We start from the raw sequence: 17374 nt of genomic DNA, 5'->3' as shown, positions 1-17374 counted from the left end.
AGAAGCCCAGATACACTGCACTCCAGTACAGACACACAGAGATGCTATCTCGATGAGAAGCTCAGATACACTGCACTCCAGTACAGACACACAGAGATGCTATCTCGATGAGAAGCTCAGATACACTGCATCCAGTACAGACACACAGAGATGCTACCTCGATGAGAAGCTCAGATACACTGCGCTCCAGTACAGACACACAGAGATGCTACCTCGATGAGAAGCCCAGATACACTGCACTCCAGTACAGACACACAGAGATGCTACCTCGATGAGAAGCTCAGATACACTGCGCTCCAGTACAGACACACAGAGATGCTATCTCGATGAGAAGCCCAGATACACAGCACTCCAGTACAGACACACAGAGATGCTAGCTCGATGAGAAGCCCAGATACACTGCACTCCAGTACAGACACACAGAGATGCTAGCTCGATGAGAAGCCCAGATACACTGCACTCCAGTACAGACACACAGAGATGCTACCTCGATGAGAAGCCCAGATACACTGCACTCCAGTACAGACACACAGAGATGCTACCTCGATGAGAAGCCCAGATACACTGCACTCCAGTACAGACACACAGAGATGCTATCTCGATGAGAAGCTCAGATACACTGCACTCCAGTACAGACACACAGAGATGCTATCTCGATGAGAAGCTCAGATACACTGCACTCCAGTACAGACACACAGAGATGCTACCTGTGGCTGTTCACGCAGGCCTTTCCTAACTCCAACATTACTTAACTTCCTCCAATCAACATTCTTCGCTAGTAATAGCATTAATAGCCACCTCTTATAATGTTATTATATATATATATATAATTATCTGATCTTCATTTTCCTTCTTACTCCTAGTTATTGATTCCCTGTTACATGTAACTGCTTTTCTGCACCATTGTTCAAATTGTAAAGTTTATTGCACCCCTGTTTCTTGTGAACCAGCATGATGGGACTACCGTCTTGAATGTTGGTATAATAAAAAACTTAAATAAATAAATAAATAAATACCTCGATGAGAAGCCCAGATACACTGCACTCCAGTACAAACACACAGAGATGCTACCTCGATGAGGTAGAGAAGTCGATATTCAAGTGGATGACTTTTTGGGTTACTCAGGCAAACCCCGAGTTTTTAAACTTTCTCGCCCTGGTGTTCACTGCAAGCCACCAATCAAATAGAACTGGTTAGATTTAAAGGTTTTCCAGTTAAAGGTGGCTGCCAGATACCTTTATTCAGGAATATTCAGCGGATACGTGCCCACTCGTTGGCTTACTGAATATGGGCCTCTGTGCTTCGTTCCTTACCAAACCAGCCTGCATTAGGTGTGCTTTCTTTGATCAGTTTTTTAAAATCCTGGTCTGGCAGTTAGTGGTTCCCTTGCGGCTCTGAGGAAAACTGCATTTGTGTCCCCCATTACCACTTGGTCAGCATCTTTTGGGGGGGAGGGGTCTGGCTGTAGTTTCTCATCTGGAAAATCTGCTTCTGGTTTTGTGCTGCTGCGCTACATCAGGCCCCCTGCTATGTGTGTAATTTTATTGCCTTCCTTACTCTCTCTATCACGGTGAGGTTAGGTTGACTGTCCCCTCCTCCCCTCTCTCTGGGTGATGTTTCAGCTGCCTCTTTCCCCCAGTCTCTGACTCGTTCCCGTCTCCTTCTTTTCCTCTGCAGTTCTGTGGCTGAGCAGCTGAAACGGGGCGAGACCGTCCAGGCCGAGGCCTTCGATAGTGTCACAATTTACTTCAGCGACATTGTGGGCTTCACCTCCATGTCAGCAGAGAGCACGCCCATGCAGGTAATGGAGATTTGTCTTCTGCAGATTATAAAGGCACCAGATGCCTTCCCTTCAGCTCTCTCATAGTCCCTGCCACTGCTCACTCCTTCACCTTCCTCACCTCCTCTTCTGTCTGTGCGTGTCCCATAGTGTTACATGGTTTTAGTGTGACCTGTTATATACGGGTCTCGATTTGCCAATAGGCTTGTGCCTAGGGCGGCAAAATTCACGGGGGGGGGGGGGGGGGGGGCAGCAGGCCAGCTGAAGATTTGCTGCCTCTCAGCTGTGCTGAATCTCACTTAGCAGAGAACAACCCTCTGCTTCCTTCTCCTCCGAGTGCAGAGAACAAGAGTGGAAGGGTGAGGCAGGAAGGGACAGAGCAAAGAAAAACAGCTCTGATCCCTAATAGATATCCCCCCCCACACACACACACACACACTCATCCCCCACCATGCTGTGCTGGGAAAATGAGGAGAGGGTTGATGCCCTAACACACAGCAGGGAGCAAAAGAAAAGCCCTGCTCCCTAATCCTGCCCCTCTCCTCTTGTCATTCAGGGACATGAGGGCAGGAGGTGAGCCTGGAGCAGACAGGGGAGAGCAAACAACCCTGTGCCTTACACCTTCTGCTCTGTTGTCGCTTGTTTGGGGGAGCGGGGAGGTGGGGTGACAGCACCAACAGTGCCTAGGGGTTGGCAAAATCCTCAATCCGTCGCTGCTTGTTATATGGCAAGATTGTCACAGTCTGTTGTGCATTATAGAGTCGCTGTAACATATCAGGTAGTCTTTGTCTTCTTGGTGATTTTCCATCCACAACCAAAGCCATGATACCATGTTCTGCATAGACAGCTTTTTGACACAAAGAATCAGTTTTTGGCGTAGAGAAATCAAAGCAGGACCAAAGCTCATCAATCCCGATTTTTGTTCCTGAATTGGTTCTTCTACTGTTCTTTCTGCATCTGACCAATGTTCCTTGGTTAGGAAGATGTGGCTGGATCTCGTAAAACATTATTTTACTAATATGCCACCTCTTCCTCCCTTGGAGCAGATATTTCCAATTTTAGAGTCATTGAAAGCAAAGATGGAAAACCAGTCAGCTATTACACCTTTTCATGGCTACAGATAACATATGACTCACCCTCATCCAAGGAGCTTCCTATAATATTTTCTTATTCATAAGAAGGCTCTGAATCTTCTTACATTCCTCCACTGTACCCACTCGGATGATGATGACGCCACTGACCTTCCATCCGATCCTTCTCCACAGCCTGCTATGAAAATGTCTCCTCCTGAGGATATGGCCTATTCTGCTTTTATACAAAAGATAGTCAACAAGATTCCTTTCTTCCTATTCCGAGAGGCAGAACTTAGAGAAGACATCTTTACTTTATTAAAGTTTCCTGAACCTCCAAAACAAGTTGTAGCAGTTCCAGAACATAGACTTCAGCAAGAACTGCAAACATGAATGTGGCAGATGCCTTTGCCAACATGCCCACTCTCAAAAAACTTGGATATCAAGTATTAGGTTCAGTCTTGCGAGGCCCTCAAAAGGTCCAAATACCCCACCAATTAGTATTGGTAGAATTAGCTCTAAAACAGAAAAGAAATTTCAGACTCACTCTAATACCTCTTTAGGGAAAAATCCTGCCTTACTGGATAACACAGCCATATTAAGTTCTAAAATAGCTGCGCATCAATTCAACACAGTGCAGTATCTACTGTATTTACCGGTGTATAGGACGCATTTTCCCCTCAAAATACGACTAAAATATGGGGTGCGTCTTATGCGCCGGTGAATACAGTATATGTACCACAGAGGGAAAACCATTCAATGCATGCATCAGAAGAGATAAAATGAGCCTTATGAATTGAAAGACAGGAAGAGGTTGCTCAGCCCTGGCAGTGGTAGGAGAGCCCGATGCGCCCACTTGAGTTTAATGCGGCCTCTTTTTGCTGAGAGGCCGAGCATATCGGGAAGTCACTTCTCAAAGAATGCAGTTTGGTCGGTACCCTCATCCCCTTCAGGAAATCCCACAAGTCGGATATTTCACCAACGTCCGCAGTTCTCGAGGTCTTCAATCTTTTCGGTCACAGCTGCGTATTGATGTTCAAGCTTCTCTACTTTACTGCTACCTGAAGTAGCTGCCATTTCAAGAGCCTACATCTTAGTTTCTAGGGAATCAAGTCTCAGTGTGCTGTGATATTTTATGTTGAGATTTCTTGGCAAAACATGGCTCAAAAACAATGCAGATTCTGCTATGATATTGCATTCAAGCTACGAGTGATTGTATATGCTAAAAAACACAGAAACAGAGCAGCAGAGAGAAATTTCAGGTCACCACCAACTGAAAAGATGATAAGAACTTGGAGAAGACAGGAAGAGGACTTATAAAAAGCTATGCATAGTAAACACAATCTGCGACATGGAATTGCAAAATGGCCGGAACTAGAAGAAGAATAAAAAACTTGGATATTAGACCACAGAAGCTCGGGATTTTCAGTTTCCACAAAAATGATTAATCAACAAGCAAGACTGATAGCTACTAACAGGGGCATTGCTGATTTTACAGGATCAACGTCATGGTGTTCTAGATTCATGAAGAGAAATGACCTAAGTATGCGGACTATAACAAAAATAGCACAAAAGATGCCAACAGAATATGATCACAAGATTATTGAGTTTCATAGATTTGTCATTAATGCAAGAAAAAGAGAACATTTTGAACTTTCACAAATAGGAAAAATGGATGAGGTCCCACTGACATTCGATGTACTCTCAAACAAAACAGTAGATTCCAAAGGTGATATAAAGTGTTATTGTTAAAACATGTGGGCATGAGAAAACGCATTACACAGTCATGTTGTTTTGCTGTGCCAATGGAACAAAATTGCCGCCTCTTTTGATTTTCAAAAGGAAAACCTTGCCCAAGGAAAAACTGCCTAAAGGTGTGTTTGTGCATGTTCATCCTAAGGGCAGGATGGATGAAGGGGGATGAAGTTGTGGATAGACAATGTGTGGTCTAGGCGTCCTGGTGGACTGTTATAGAAAGCTGCCTTCCTAGTATGGGATCAGTTTCAGAGTCACAGAACAAAGCTGTGAAAAATAAAATCAACCAACTGAAAACTCAAATAGTTGTAATTCCAGGTGGTCTAACGAGCCAGCTTCAACCTTTAGATGTCTGCGTTAATAAACCTTTTAAAGGATTCATGAAGGAGAAATGGAACAGTTGGATGCAGTCTACAGATTTTGAAGTGACACCATCAGGAAGAAGGAGGAGGCCTAGCATTTCGCAGATTTGTGAATGGGTCAGAACTTCATGGGATGCTGTGAAACATGAGACACTTGTAAAGTCATTTAAGAAATGTGGAATTAGTAACTCACTTGATGGCACAGAGGATGATTTGTGATACGAAGTCTCTGTTTCTGAAGAAGAGGCTTCAAGTGATTCTTCATTCAGCTCTGGAGATGAACTTCTGGGTTTTGAGGATGAAGATTGAATAGTACCTAACTACAGTGTTCCCTAGGTACATTTTTGTAGACATAAATAACTATAAAATTAGTACTGTAAATCATTATGGAAATTCATGAAAAAATGTTGAAAATTATTTTTTTTCTTAAAAATGTGTATAAAAAAGAGGATGGGCATGGGATAAACACTAGAGATGTGAATCGGAACTGATATCGGATCCGATTCTGGTTCCGATTCACATCTCTAATAAACACTGTGGATCCCTAAAGGCGAGAGGATGGGAATGAAGAGAAGAGTGCATGGGGGTAACCGGCTCAGTGCGACAGGTTCTCCCCTTAGCAGAAGCACAGGGAGGGATTAGTATTCTCAACTAAAAAGCATTGATATTTTTTATACAACTGCAACATCACCCTCTGCTTTGACGACGGGTGTGTGAGGGCGAAAGGGGAATTGGATTCAGACGGCAACCCAAACGAGCCCTGACTTTTACGGTCTGGAGGTTCTGATATGCAGACGTAAGAGAAAAAGCAAAGAACTGCTTCTGTGGCCAAGTCCAAAAGCAAAGTAAGTGAGCATTGCTGGAATTTTCAGGAAGGCTCCTCTCCCAGTAAAACTATTGCTAGCAGTAATTTTTTATGAGTACGACAGTTACTTGGTTTCTGATTGTAAATATTACTACCCTTATCATAAGGATTGGTAGTAACTTGCTGGGCAGACTGGGTGGACCATTTGGTCCTTTTCTGCTCTCATTACTATGTTACTGTGTTACCATTAGTGTAACAATAAATCCTCTCTCATTATATTTTTTTTGGGTGCAATTAAAAAGTCACTGCAAATTAAACAAAAGTTCTGCTGCTATTAAACAATAATTCAAAGTACAAAAATTACTTGTCCTTGTAAGAATCCAATGGAAACTGATGTCATAGGAGGATCAAACAATTACTGTGTGGCCCAGAGCGCCTCTTGTCATCAGCTTCTACTGGATTCTTGCAAAGATAAGTAATTTTGTACTTTGAAAAAGGATTTACTGTTGCACTAATGGTAAACGATTATACTTCAAACACTTTCAGCCCATTGTTTTTTCCAGGGCTGGTGACTTCAGCATCCCAGTGGTTTGCCGGGGTTAGATGATACCATTAGTTAGCTAATTAAAAAGTGATGCAGTCGGTGCTGCCCTTAGGAACTCCCTTAAGACTTAATTGAGTTGAATGTTAAATGTCCTACATAGAATTTACATGTTGGGAATAATTTGATTTTATGCAGGACATTCCCACCTGCACAGAGGCTTTTATAATGGGCCTAAAACTTTAAAAATGTGCTTTTAGGTATATTTTTAAAGTAGATTGCTACATTTTTCCATGAAGACACCTCCCACCATAATGAACTGTTCACTTTAACCAGAGTGGAACCAGGCTGCTGGTGCTAACTTTTAAAAGGATATAGGGTGGCTTTTAAACTAGAAAAAAAAAAAAAAAAAATATATATATATATATATATATATATTAGCTTTTATAACCACCTCTCTATTGGGACATTCAAATTTACTTGGGTTGCAATATCAAATCACATTTGGGCCAATACAGTAAAGTCCACGGGAGAGCGGGCAAATGCCCGCTCTCCTGGTGCGCCCACAGGCCACTCTCCTGTGCACGCGATTCTCTATTCAAATGAGGCCCGGCGGTAAAAACAGGCAAAAGGAGAGGCGGCTGTCAGCGGGTTTGACAGCCGATGCTCAATTTTGCCGGCGTCGATTCTCGAGCCCGCTGTCAGCCACAGGCTCGGAAACCGGACGCCAGCAAAATTGAGTGTCCGGTTTTTGACCCGACAGCCGCGGGCCGACTTCAATTTTTTTTTTTTTTTTTTTACTTTTCGAAACTTTCGGGACCTCCGACTTAATATCACCATGATATTAAGTCGGAGGGTGCACAGAAAAGCAGTTTTTACGGCTTTTCTGTGCACTTTCCCGGTGCCCGAAGAAATTGGTAGGCGCTAATTTCTGAAAGCAAAATGTGTGGCTTGCGGGCGCTATTGGGTTCGGTGGCTTGCGGGCGCTATTGGGTTCGGCGGGTTGGACACGCGTTTTCGGCCCCTTACTGAATAAGGGGTAACGCTAGCGCATCGAAAATGCGCGTCCAATGGCGGGTTAACAGTGCGCTCCGGCAGAGCGCACTGTACTGTATCAGCCCGACTGTCTGATGATCACCTCAGATGAGCCTCTACTCAAATATTAGAGATATTATCACCATTAGAGAGAACTAGATCGAGTATCACATCCTCCCTTGTGGTTTCCATTAGAGATGTGAATCGGAACCGGAATCGGTTCGGATTCCGGTTCCGATTCACATGTGGTTTTTTTTCATCGGGCCCAATCTCGGTTTTGTTTATCGGCTGCGCCCGAGCCGATAAACAAAAAGCCCACCCCGACCCTTTAAAACTAATTCCTTTTACAGGTACCTGGTGGTCCAGTGGGGGTCCCTGGAGCGATCTCCCGGAGCGATCTCTGGAGCGTTGGTCAGCCCTTGTCACATGGTAGGAGCACAAGATGGCGCCGGCCATCCAGTGCTCCTACCATGTGACAGGGTCCGGCCAATGGCACGGATACCCTGTCACATGGTAAGGACAAAGGGCCATCGGCACCATTTTGATTAATGGCAGCCGACGGCCCGGGAGTGGGAGATCGCTCCAGGGACCTCCACTGGACCACCAGGTACCTGTAAAAAGTTTTTGGGGGGGTTGGGAGGGTGGGGGAAGCTAAGGGATTAGTTTTAAAGGGTCGGGGTGGGTTAGGGGTTATTTTTGTGTGCCGTTTTTCCCGCCCTCCCCCAAAACAATAAGAGTACCCCCACAATCAATATCGTGGGGTTTTCCTATCGTTTTGGGGGAGCCCCCGATTTCTGACTATTTTGAAAATATCGTCCGATATTTTCAATCGTCCAAAGCCTGATTCACATCCCTAGTTTCCATTACCATTTGTTTGAGAAAAACCCCTTGAAGGGAATCCACTGTCTCTCTACTTTTTGTAGATGCTCCAATCCACATCCTGAAGATTAAAATTTCCAGTGAGGAAAACTTCTCCCTTCTTTCCCACCTTTTGGATGTCCTCAATCAGGTCTCTGTCCAGTTCTTCCATTGAGTTGGAGGCCTGTAGATCACCCCAGTAAAAATGGAAGCAGCAACTTCTTTTTAGGATGATCCTTAATGCTTCTTCTTTACCCCCACATCCCTTGCAACCAAAATGGTGGGTGGTCTCCATCAAATGACTTATGAAAAGACGCTGAAGAACCTAAATATGTATACCCTGGAGGAGAGGTGCAGGAGGGATATGATACAGACCTTCAGATACTTGAAATGTTTTAATGATCCATGGTCGTCAACAAACATTTTCCATTGGAAACAATCTAGTAGAACCAGGGGTCACGATTTGAAACTCCAGGGAGGAAGACTTAGAACCAATGTCAGGAAATATTTCTTCACTGAGGAGGGTGATGGATGCCTGGAATGCCCTTCCGAAGACTAAAACTGTGAAGGATTTCAAAGGGGGGTGGGATAAACCTGTGGATCCCTAAAAGGCTAGAGGATGGGAATAAATAAAAAAGCTAAACCTGCAGGGAGTGGCAGTTACTACCCTTAAGAGAAACATGGGGGTAACCTGCACAGAGCGGCAGTTACTACCCTTAAGAGAAACTGCCACTTCGCTGCCTGCCCTGTTCCTGGTTACGCCTGTCCACTACCAGCCTCGACCCAGTCTGCCTGATGGCATCTTGTCTTCTTCTGGACACCTCCTCAAGGGAGACCCGCACCTAAGACCTGCTGGCCCCAGCACCCAAGGGCTCAACCTGAGGGGAATGTGGGCTGGTATAGGTGAAGCTCCAGTTGGGTCTTCTCCACCTGTACCGCCTAACCGATGACCAGGACTACTGAGGGCTTGCCTTTGGTGGTGGTTCCTACCTCATCTCGGTTCAAGGGTCAACATATGCAACATTAATGTGGACAAGTGCAAGGTGTTGCATATAGGGAAAAATAACTGTTGCTGTAGTTACACGATGTTAGGTTCCATATTAGGAGCTACCACCCAGGAAAAAGATCTAGGCATCATAGTGAATAATACTTTAAAATTGTCGGCTCAGTGTGCTGCAGCAGTCAAAAAAGCAAACAGAATGTTAGGAATTATTAGGAAGGGAATGGTTAATAGAACGGAAAATGTCATAATGCCTCTGTATCGCTCCATGGTGAGACCACACCTTGAATACTGTGTACAATTCTGGTTGCCGCATCTCAAAAAAGATATAGTTGAGATGGAGAAGGTACAGAGAAGGGCAACCAAAATGATAAAGGGGATGGACCAGCTCCCCTATGAGGAAAGGCTAAAGAGGTTAGTGCTGTTCAGCTTGGAGAAGAGATGGCTGAGGGGTGATATGATAAAGATCTTTAAGATCATGAGAGGTCTTGAACGAGTAGATGTGAATTGGTTATTTACACTTTCAAATAATAGAAGGACTAGGGGGCACTCCATGAAGTTAACAAGTAGTAGCACATTTAAGACTAATCGGAGAAAATTCTTTTTCACTCAACGCACAATAAAGCTCTGGAATTTGTTGCCAGAGGATTTATTTTGAACTTTTCTATACCGACATTCATGTAGAAAGTTACATATCATATCGGTTTACAGTGGAACAGAATATTGCAACAGGCATTACATAGAACAGAGGTTACATAGAACTAGGAAAACAGGTGATAAAACTAGGTGTAGTATAAGCAGCTGTTACAGTCAGAGATACTTGGAGAACAGGATGTCGATTAATCAGAAAAAGACCAGAAACCAACACAAAAGCAATTTAAAATAAATATATATATGTACAATAATAAGTCTGTGTAAGATGGTAAGATAGTATGTCCAGTCCAGGTCAAAACTGAAAGAGGTCCGGGGCAGGATAGGAGAACGTGTGATCTGCCAAGTGTGTAAAAAGAATCGTATGGAGACTAGGGGGCATTCCATGAAGTTAGCAAGTAGCACATTTAACACTAATCAGAGAAAATTAATTTTCACTCAACGCACAATAAGCTCTGGAATTTGTTTCCAGAGGATGTGGTTAGTGCAGTTCGTGCAGCTGGGTTTGAAAAAATAAACTTATTACCTTGAAAAGATATAAACACTTGCAAGGAAATTTCAAATAAGAGGATGCCCTATGTCTAACACCCTGGACTTCAACAGAAGAAACTGCTTCCTTCTTGACTGAGTTTCCCTAGAGACATCTGGAAAAATCTGAATCTTTTGTCCACAAAAATTACTCTCCTTAAACTTAAAATACTGCTGAAAGAACAAGCCTTTATCTGTTATCTAATACAAAAGTAACCACAAAGGTGGCTCTAGTTCTTATATCATCAGATTCAAGAAATGATGAAATATTAAGACTTACAATTGGTGTTAAGGCGTCAAAAGACTCGTTGGCTATATTTCCCCCCCTCTTTTTTAGCAGGCAGGTAATAAGAATTAGAGAGTAAGAATATCTTAACACTTGAAAATTGAAGGGTTTCGATTGTATATTGTTTAAATAGCTCGACTCCTGAAAGGAGGCAAGTTATAGGAAAATTCAATAGACATAAATTCTTTGAAAGCAAACAGTTCTCTAAGGCTTCACACTACTGGTGGATAATTAAATTATCCTTAATGCCTGTAACTGAGGTTGATTGCAAATTATATATAACTCCAGACTGTAATTTAACTTCAGATTCTATTTTCCAGCTCTGAAAACTTAAGAGATGCCTTTTCAATATAATAAGATAACTGGTTTACAGAATTAAAGAATTATTAATCCTAGAAATCACTCTCCAAGAGAAACTTCTACTGGTTCCTCTTGATTAATCAAAGAAGCCCCATCCTTTATTAAATTTAATAAAACTGGTTCAGGAACAGGTTGGGAAACTGTTGGCAAAAATGGTAGATTATCCTGATTCTCTATTCTCTCAGTCAATAAATTGCTGGTAGTAGGCATGGGAGCTAAAACCTGTTGAAGTTCCAAAGTGTTCATATACTTGAGATGATGAGAGTTATTTAAAGAAATATTTAAATCACACATAGGCATACCTGAAGGAGATTGGGGTTTAGGAGGTGGAGAACGTGCTTCTGGGGATAATGAAATCCCAGCTAATTCTGTACTCAATTCACACAGTGATGAATTAGCTTTATTTACATGTAAATCCATTGGCCCATGAACTGAGGTGAGGGTGGAAACTGTTGTTAAAGTTTTCCCCTTCCTTTTCCTTCCCATAATAATCTAAAAAGAAAATAGAAGGAAAAACTGGCAGAAGGGGCGTGTCCCTTTGGTGCACGGCTTCGGGGTGGTGGCGTGCCACAGCACACCTCGATTTTGTAGTCCTTGGAGTCCTATAACGGGCAGGGTATCCAAGCAGGTGCCCGTAACGATCACAAAAGCCTCCAGGTCCCAAAAATGGAACAGGAAAGGTCCCCCTCTCTCACTGCAACAAGCTTCATTTTGTAGTCCTCGGGGTCTTATAACAGGCAGGGTGTCCAAGCAGGTGCTTGCAACGATCACAAAAGCCTCCAGGTCCCGGCAGTAGAATAGGAAAGGTCCCCCCAGTGTAGCTGGGTTTAAAAAACGGTTGGATAAGTTCTGGGAGGAGAAGTCCATTAACTGCTATTAATCAAATTTACTTAGGGAATAGCCACTGCTATTAATTGCATCAGTAGCATGGGATCTTCTTAGTGTTTGGGTAATTGCCAGGTTCTTGTGGCCTGGATTGGCCACTGTTGGAAACAGGATGCTGGGCTTGATGGACCCTTAGTCTGACCCAGCATGGCAATTTCTTATGTTCTTATGTCCTTATCTTCTGTACAGTTGCCTTTTGAAGTTACCAAAGTTCTCCCAGCAAGTAGAAAATGCTCAATAAGAAGATATTATATCTTCAAATGTCCTATTCCCATTTTACTTCAATATTTGTTAAAATGTTTCTCAGTGAGGACTGAAGACTAATTCTGTCAGAATTCATCTTAGCGCTATAGTGGCATACTATGAACATTTTGAAGGATCTTCCTGTTTCTCATCAACCTACATTTGCCAGATTCATGAAAGGCCTAAATCATGTTAAACCTCTGTTTATCCTCCCATACCCTGGGATCTAAATGTAGGTCTGGCTCAACTCATGAAACCAGAGACAAAAAGGAGAGAAAAATGCTGCAAACTGTGAAACACAAATGAGTAACCAGCATGTATTTATTTATTATTATTCCACTTATTAATTGCCCCATGTGAAAGGCTCAAGGCAATGTATTTGTTTATTTATTTTGAAGTCTTATAGTCTACAAATTTCAAGGAGCATTCAGCATGGGTTAAAAAAGCAAATTGTATAAATATACGATAATACAATCAAAATATGAGGGACGAATGATGAACATAAATTATATATAATAAATAAATGCAATACAATACAATAAAAGAACAGCCAATTAAGCAAATAATATTTTAATATTATAAATACATAAAAATGAATATATGCTAACAGCAGAGATGGCCATGTTTTAGCAAAAATGCCTGCATCAGCTGAAAAACTCAAATATGAAATTCATAATAAAAATTGTAGACAAGCTGGGCACCTATGAAACAGCATAAAATGCACTGTAAAACCTGTCCACTGTTTACAGGTCTTAGGGGCGGCATTACACTGAACATATACCTATACCAAACAAATGTGGAGTATAAGCAGAGATGGAGATGCAGCTGATATAACTAAACAGATAGGAAGTGCCAAGAGAAACATGTGGTCCCTAAAAATATAAAGACATATATAAATAAAAAACACACTACAATGTTGAAAATATGTTGAAATCTTCTGCTCAGTGTGGAGCAGCAGCTAAGAAAGCAAACAGAGTGCTAGGGATCATTAGGAAAGGAATGGAGAATAAAACAGAGAATATCATAATGTCTCTGTATCACTCCATAGTGAAACCATACAATGAGATTGTGTGCAGCAGCAGCAGCCAAGAAAGCAAATAGAGTGCTGGGGATTATTACCATATTATTACCATATTATTACCATATTATTACCATAACACATACCAAACCGTTACAAATGGTTCAAAATACGGCAGCTAGAATTCTAACAAATACAAGGAGAAGAGAGCACATCACCCCGAGCCTTAAAGATTTACACTGGCTGCCAATCCATTTCAGAATTCTTTATAAGTCAATCACCATAATCTATAAATCCATCCAACAAATCGCTCCTCTCAACCTACAAATCCCTTTCATAAAGCATACTTCCTCCAGACCCATAAGAGAGTACTACAAAGAGTCTCTGCAGGTACCACCGTCCAAAACTTCCCTCCATATAACTTATAGAGATAGGGCTTTCTCCACAGCAGGACCCACTCTTTGGAATTCCATACCAACGGAACTTAGACAAGAACCCTGCTTATTGACATTCAGAAAAAGACTCAAAACATGGCTTTTCAAACAAGCCTTCCCAGACTCAGACTAAAAACAACTCTCTCCGATATTCAAATTCCAAGCAACAATTTTCTTTTATAACCATCCTGATAATCTTCCCCTAAACTTTATAAACATCCAGAATCTTCATTACTTATGATTTCTTCCTTATTGTTAAAAACTGCATTTTTGAACTGAACAATTCATTGTAAATCATTCACTTCCATTTTTGGAAACTTTACCATTCTACAGGTTAATACACCATGTTAAAGTTTCTATCTTTTCTTCTTCTTACTCCTAGTTGTACGTCTCCTTGTTTATTGTAACTGCATTTATAATATGTTTATTACATATTTTGTTCTATGTTCCGGTTATTACCCCATTGTTTACTGTAAACCGGCTTGATGTGATGTTATCACGAATGCCGGTATAGAAAAATCAAAATAAATAAATTAGGAAAGGAATGGAGAATAAAACAGAGAATATCATAATGCCTCTGTATCACTCCATAGAGAAACCATACAATGAGCATTGTGTGCAGCAGCAGCCAAGAAAGCAAACAGCATGCTGGGGATTATTAGGGAAGAATAAAACAGAGAATATCCTAATGCCTCTGTATCGCTCCATGGTGCGACCTCATCTTGAGTATTGTGTGCAGTTCTGTCACCACATCTCAAGAAAGATATAACAGGATTAGAAAAGGTACAGAGAAGGATGACCAAGATGATAAAGGGGATGGAACAATTCCCCTATGAGGAAAGGCTGAAGAGGTTAGAGCTGTTCAGCTTGGAGAAGAGACGACTGAGGGGGGATATGATAGAGGTCTATAAAATGAGTGGAATGAAACGAGTAAACATTAATCAGTTGTTTGTTCTTTGGAAAAATACAAAGACCAGGGGACACACAATGAAGTTACAGGGTAATACATTTGAAACTAATAAGAGAAAATATTGTATTACTCAATGCATAATTAAGCTCTGGAATTCGTTGCCAGAGGATGTGGTGAAAGCTATTAGTGTAGCTGCATTTAAAAAAGGTTTGGACAAGTTCCTGTAGGAAACGTGTGTCCAACCCCCCCCCAAAACTAATGGCGCCCGCAACATGCAAATGCATGTTGATGGCGCCATTAGAGTTGGTCAGCTTGCTAGAAAGACTGAGGAGACGTGTGGCTACATGGGAACACACTTCTTGCTCTTTCTAAGCTCTCAGAGCTATCCTTCTTGGCACCATTTGATCCTGCTTGTCCAAGCAGAAAAATAAAAATGGCCCATCCAATCTCGACAGTTGAGCTTGGACAATCACAGTACTGTACAGTGGTGATAAGTATTCAAGTACAATAATGTCACCATTTACTTTTACACAGTAATGATGTCCACCTCTCTATATGCATTCCTTAGTGTTACACAGTTATACATAGAAATACAGAAACAAAGAAACATGAGGCCAGAAAAAGACCATCCATCTGCCCATCCGTCCAATTAATTAAGCATCACTTCCTTAGAGATCCCCTGCATTTATCCCAGGCTTTCTTTAATTCAGAAACTGCTTTTGTCTCCACTAGGAGGCCGTTCCATGCATCCACCACCCTCTCTGTAAAGAAATATTTCCTAAGATTACTCCTGAGTCTACCCTCTTTCACCCTCATCACATGACCCCTCACTCTAGAGCCTCCTTTCCATTGAAAGAGGCTCACTTCCTTTGCATGCAAACCTGTGAGATATCTGAATGTCTCTATCCTATCTCCCCTATCTCACCTTTCCTCTAGTCTAGGGTGTACATGTTTAGATCCTTAAGTCTCTCCCCGTATGGTTTAGAAAGAAGACCACTGACCATTTTAGTAGCCTCCCTCTGGACTGACTCCCTCCTGTTTCTATCCTTGTGAAGGCGCGGTCTCCAGAATTGTACTCAGCATTCCAAGTGAGGTCTTTGTGCATTCTCTGACTGCTCTGAGGGGTTTTTACTCATTAGCAGAATATTAAATTCAGTTGAAGCAGGGAGCTCCATGACTGTATATTGTGCTACACTAAGTTCCCTTTCACTGGTACCCTGTGCTGAAAATTCACTACATAAATACCTATCCCGCCAAGAGCCCTCAGGAAACAGTCCTACCTGTGGTCTATAATCTGCCTTCTCTCTGACTCCACAGGTCGTGACCTTGCTGAACGACCTCTACACCTGTTTTGATGCCATCATTGATAACTTTGATGTTTACAAGGTAAGCAAGCTGTCATCACGTTCTTCAATATATTCCAGTTTGACAGCAGTATAAATGACCATTTATTATTAAGATTACACATGTGTAACAGAGAGAAACACTCTGGGGTTTTTCCTCTCACTAATTTTACTGCACATATTTTAGAAGCATTTTTGTTTTCACATAAAAGAATAAAGCAAGATGCTGAGTTTGGGAAGATTTTGGATTTATGAATACATTGAAGCTCACCAGCTCCCAGGAGAAATCCCTGCCCTGTCAGATCCCACCCCACATCCTCTCACCATAGTCTTAGCAGCTTCTCCATGTTACCTCTGCCCTGGCAGAACTCCAGCAGTCTCTGCAGCTTTCTGGAGGTATCCCTGCCCTGTCAGCCCCCTTCTCATCCTACCCCACAGGATCAGCAGCTGCCAGCAGGTATCCCTGTCCTGTCATCCCCTTTCCCATCCTACCCCATAGGTTCAGCAGCTTCCAGGAGGTATCCCTAAGATCATAAGAACATAAGAAATTGCCATGCTGGGTCAGACCAAGGGTCCATCAAGCCCAGCATCCTGTTTCCAACAGAGGTCAAACCAGGCTACAAGAACCTGGCAATTACCCAAACACTAAGAAGAACCCATGCTACTGATGCAATTAATAGCAATGGCTATTCCCTAAGTCAACTTGATTAATAGCCGTTAATAGACTTCTCCTCCAAGAACTTATCCAAACTTTTTTGAACCCAGCTACACTAACTGCACTAACCACATCCTCTGGCAACAAATTCCAGAGCTTTATTGTGCGTTGAGTGAAAAAGAATTTTCTCCGATTAGTCTTAAATGTGCTACTTGCTAACTTCATGGAATGCCCCCTAGTCCTTCTAATATTCGAAAGTGTAAATAACTGAGTCACATCTACTTGTTCAAGACCTCTCATGATCTTAAACACCTCTATCATATCCCCCCTCAGCCGTCTCTTCTCCAAGCTGAACAGCCCTAACCTCTTCAGCCTTTCCTCATACAGGAGCTGTGCCATCCCTTTATCATTTTGGTTGCCCTTCTCTGTACCTTCTCCATTGCAACTATATCTTTTTTGAGATGCGATGACCAGAATTGTACATAGTATTCAAGGTGCGGTCTCACCATGGAGCGATATAGAGGCATTATGACATTTTCCATTTTATTAACCATTCCCTTCCTAATAATTCCTAACATTCTGTTTGCTTTTTTGACTGCTGCCGCACACTGAACCAACGATTTCAATGTGTTATCCACTATGATGCCTAGAGCTTTTTCCTGGGTGGTAGCTCCTAATATGGAACCTAACATCGTGTAACTACAGCAAGGGTTATTTTTCCCTATGTGCAACACCTTGCACTTGTCCACATTAAATTTCATCTACCATTTGGATGCCCAATCTTCCAGTCTTGCAAGGTCCTCCTGTAATGTATCACAATCTGCTTGTGATTTAACTACTCTGAATAATTTTGTA

General features: G+C 42.2%; 1 protein-coding gene across 1 annotated transcript in view; it reads left to right on the top strand.

The window, feature by feature from the left end:
• The window catches only part of LOC115082324 (atrial natriuretic peptide receptor 2-like), a 112773-nt gene that overhangs the window by 74436 nt on the left and 20963 nt on the right, over positions 1-17374 (top strand). The window contains exons 10-11 of the mRNA XM_029586557.1: positions 1678-1801; positions 15839-15907. Of these exons, the coding sequence (XP_029442417.1) occupies positions 1678-1801; positions 15839-15907 (193 nt within the window). The remainder of the gene's footprint in view (positions 1-1677; positions 1802-15838; positions 15908-17374) is intronic.

The sequence above is a fragment of the Rhinatrema bivittatum genome, unplaced genomic scaffold (genome assembly GCF_901001135.1).
Source record: "Rhinatrema bivittatum unplaced genomic scaffold, aRhiBiv1.1, whole genome shotgun sequence".
Lineage (NCBI taxonomy): Eukaryota > Metazoa > Chordata > Amphibia > Gymnophiona > Rhinatrematidae > Rhinatrema > Rhinatrema bivittatum.
Note: the sequence above shows the minus strand (reverse complement) of the source record. Positions and strands in the feature narration are given on the sequence as shown.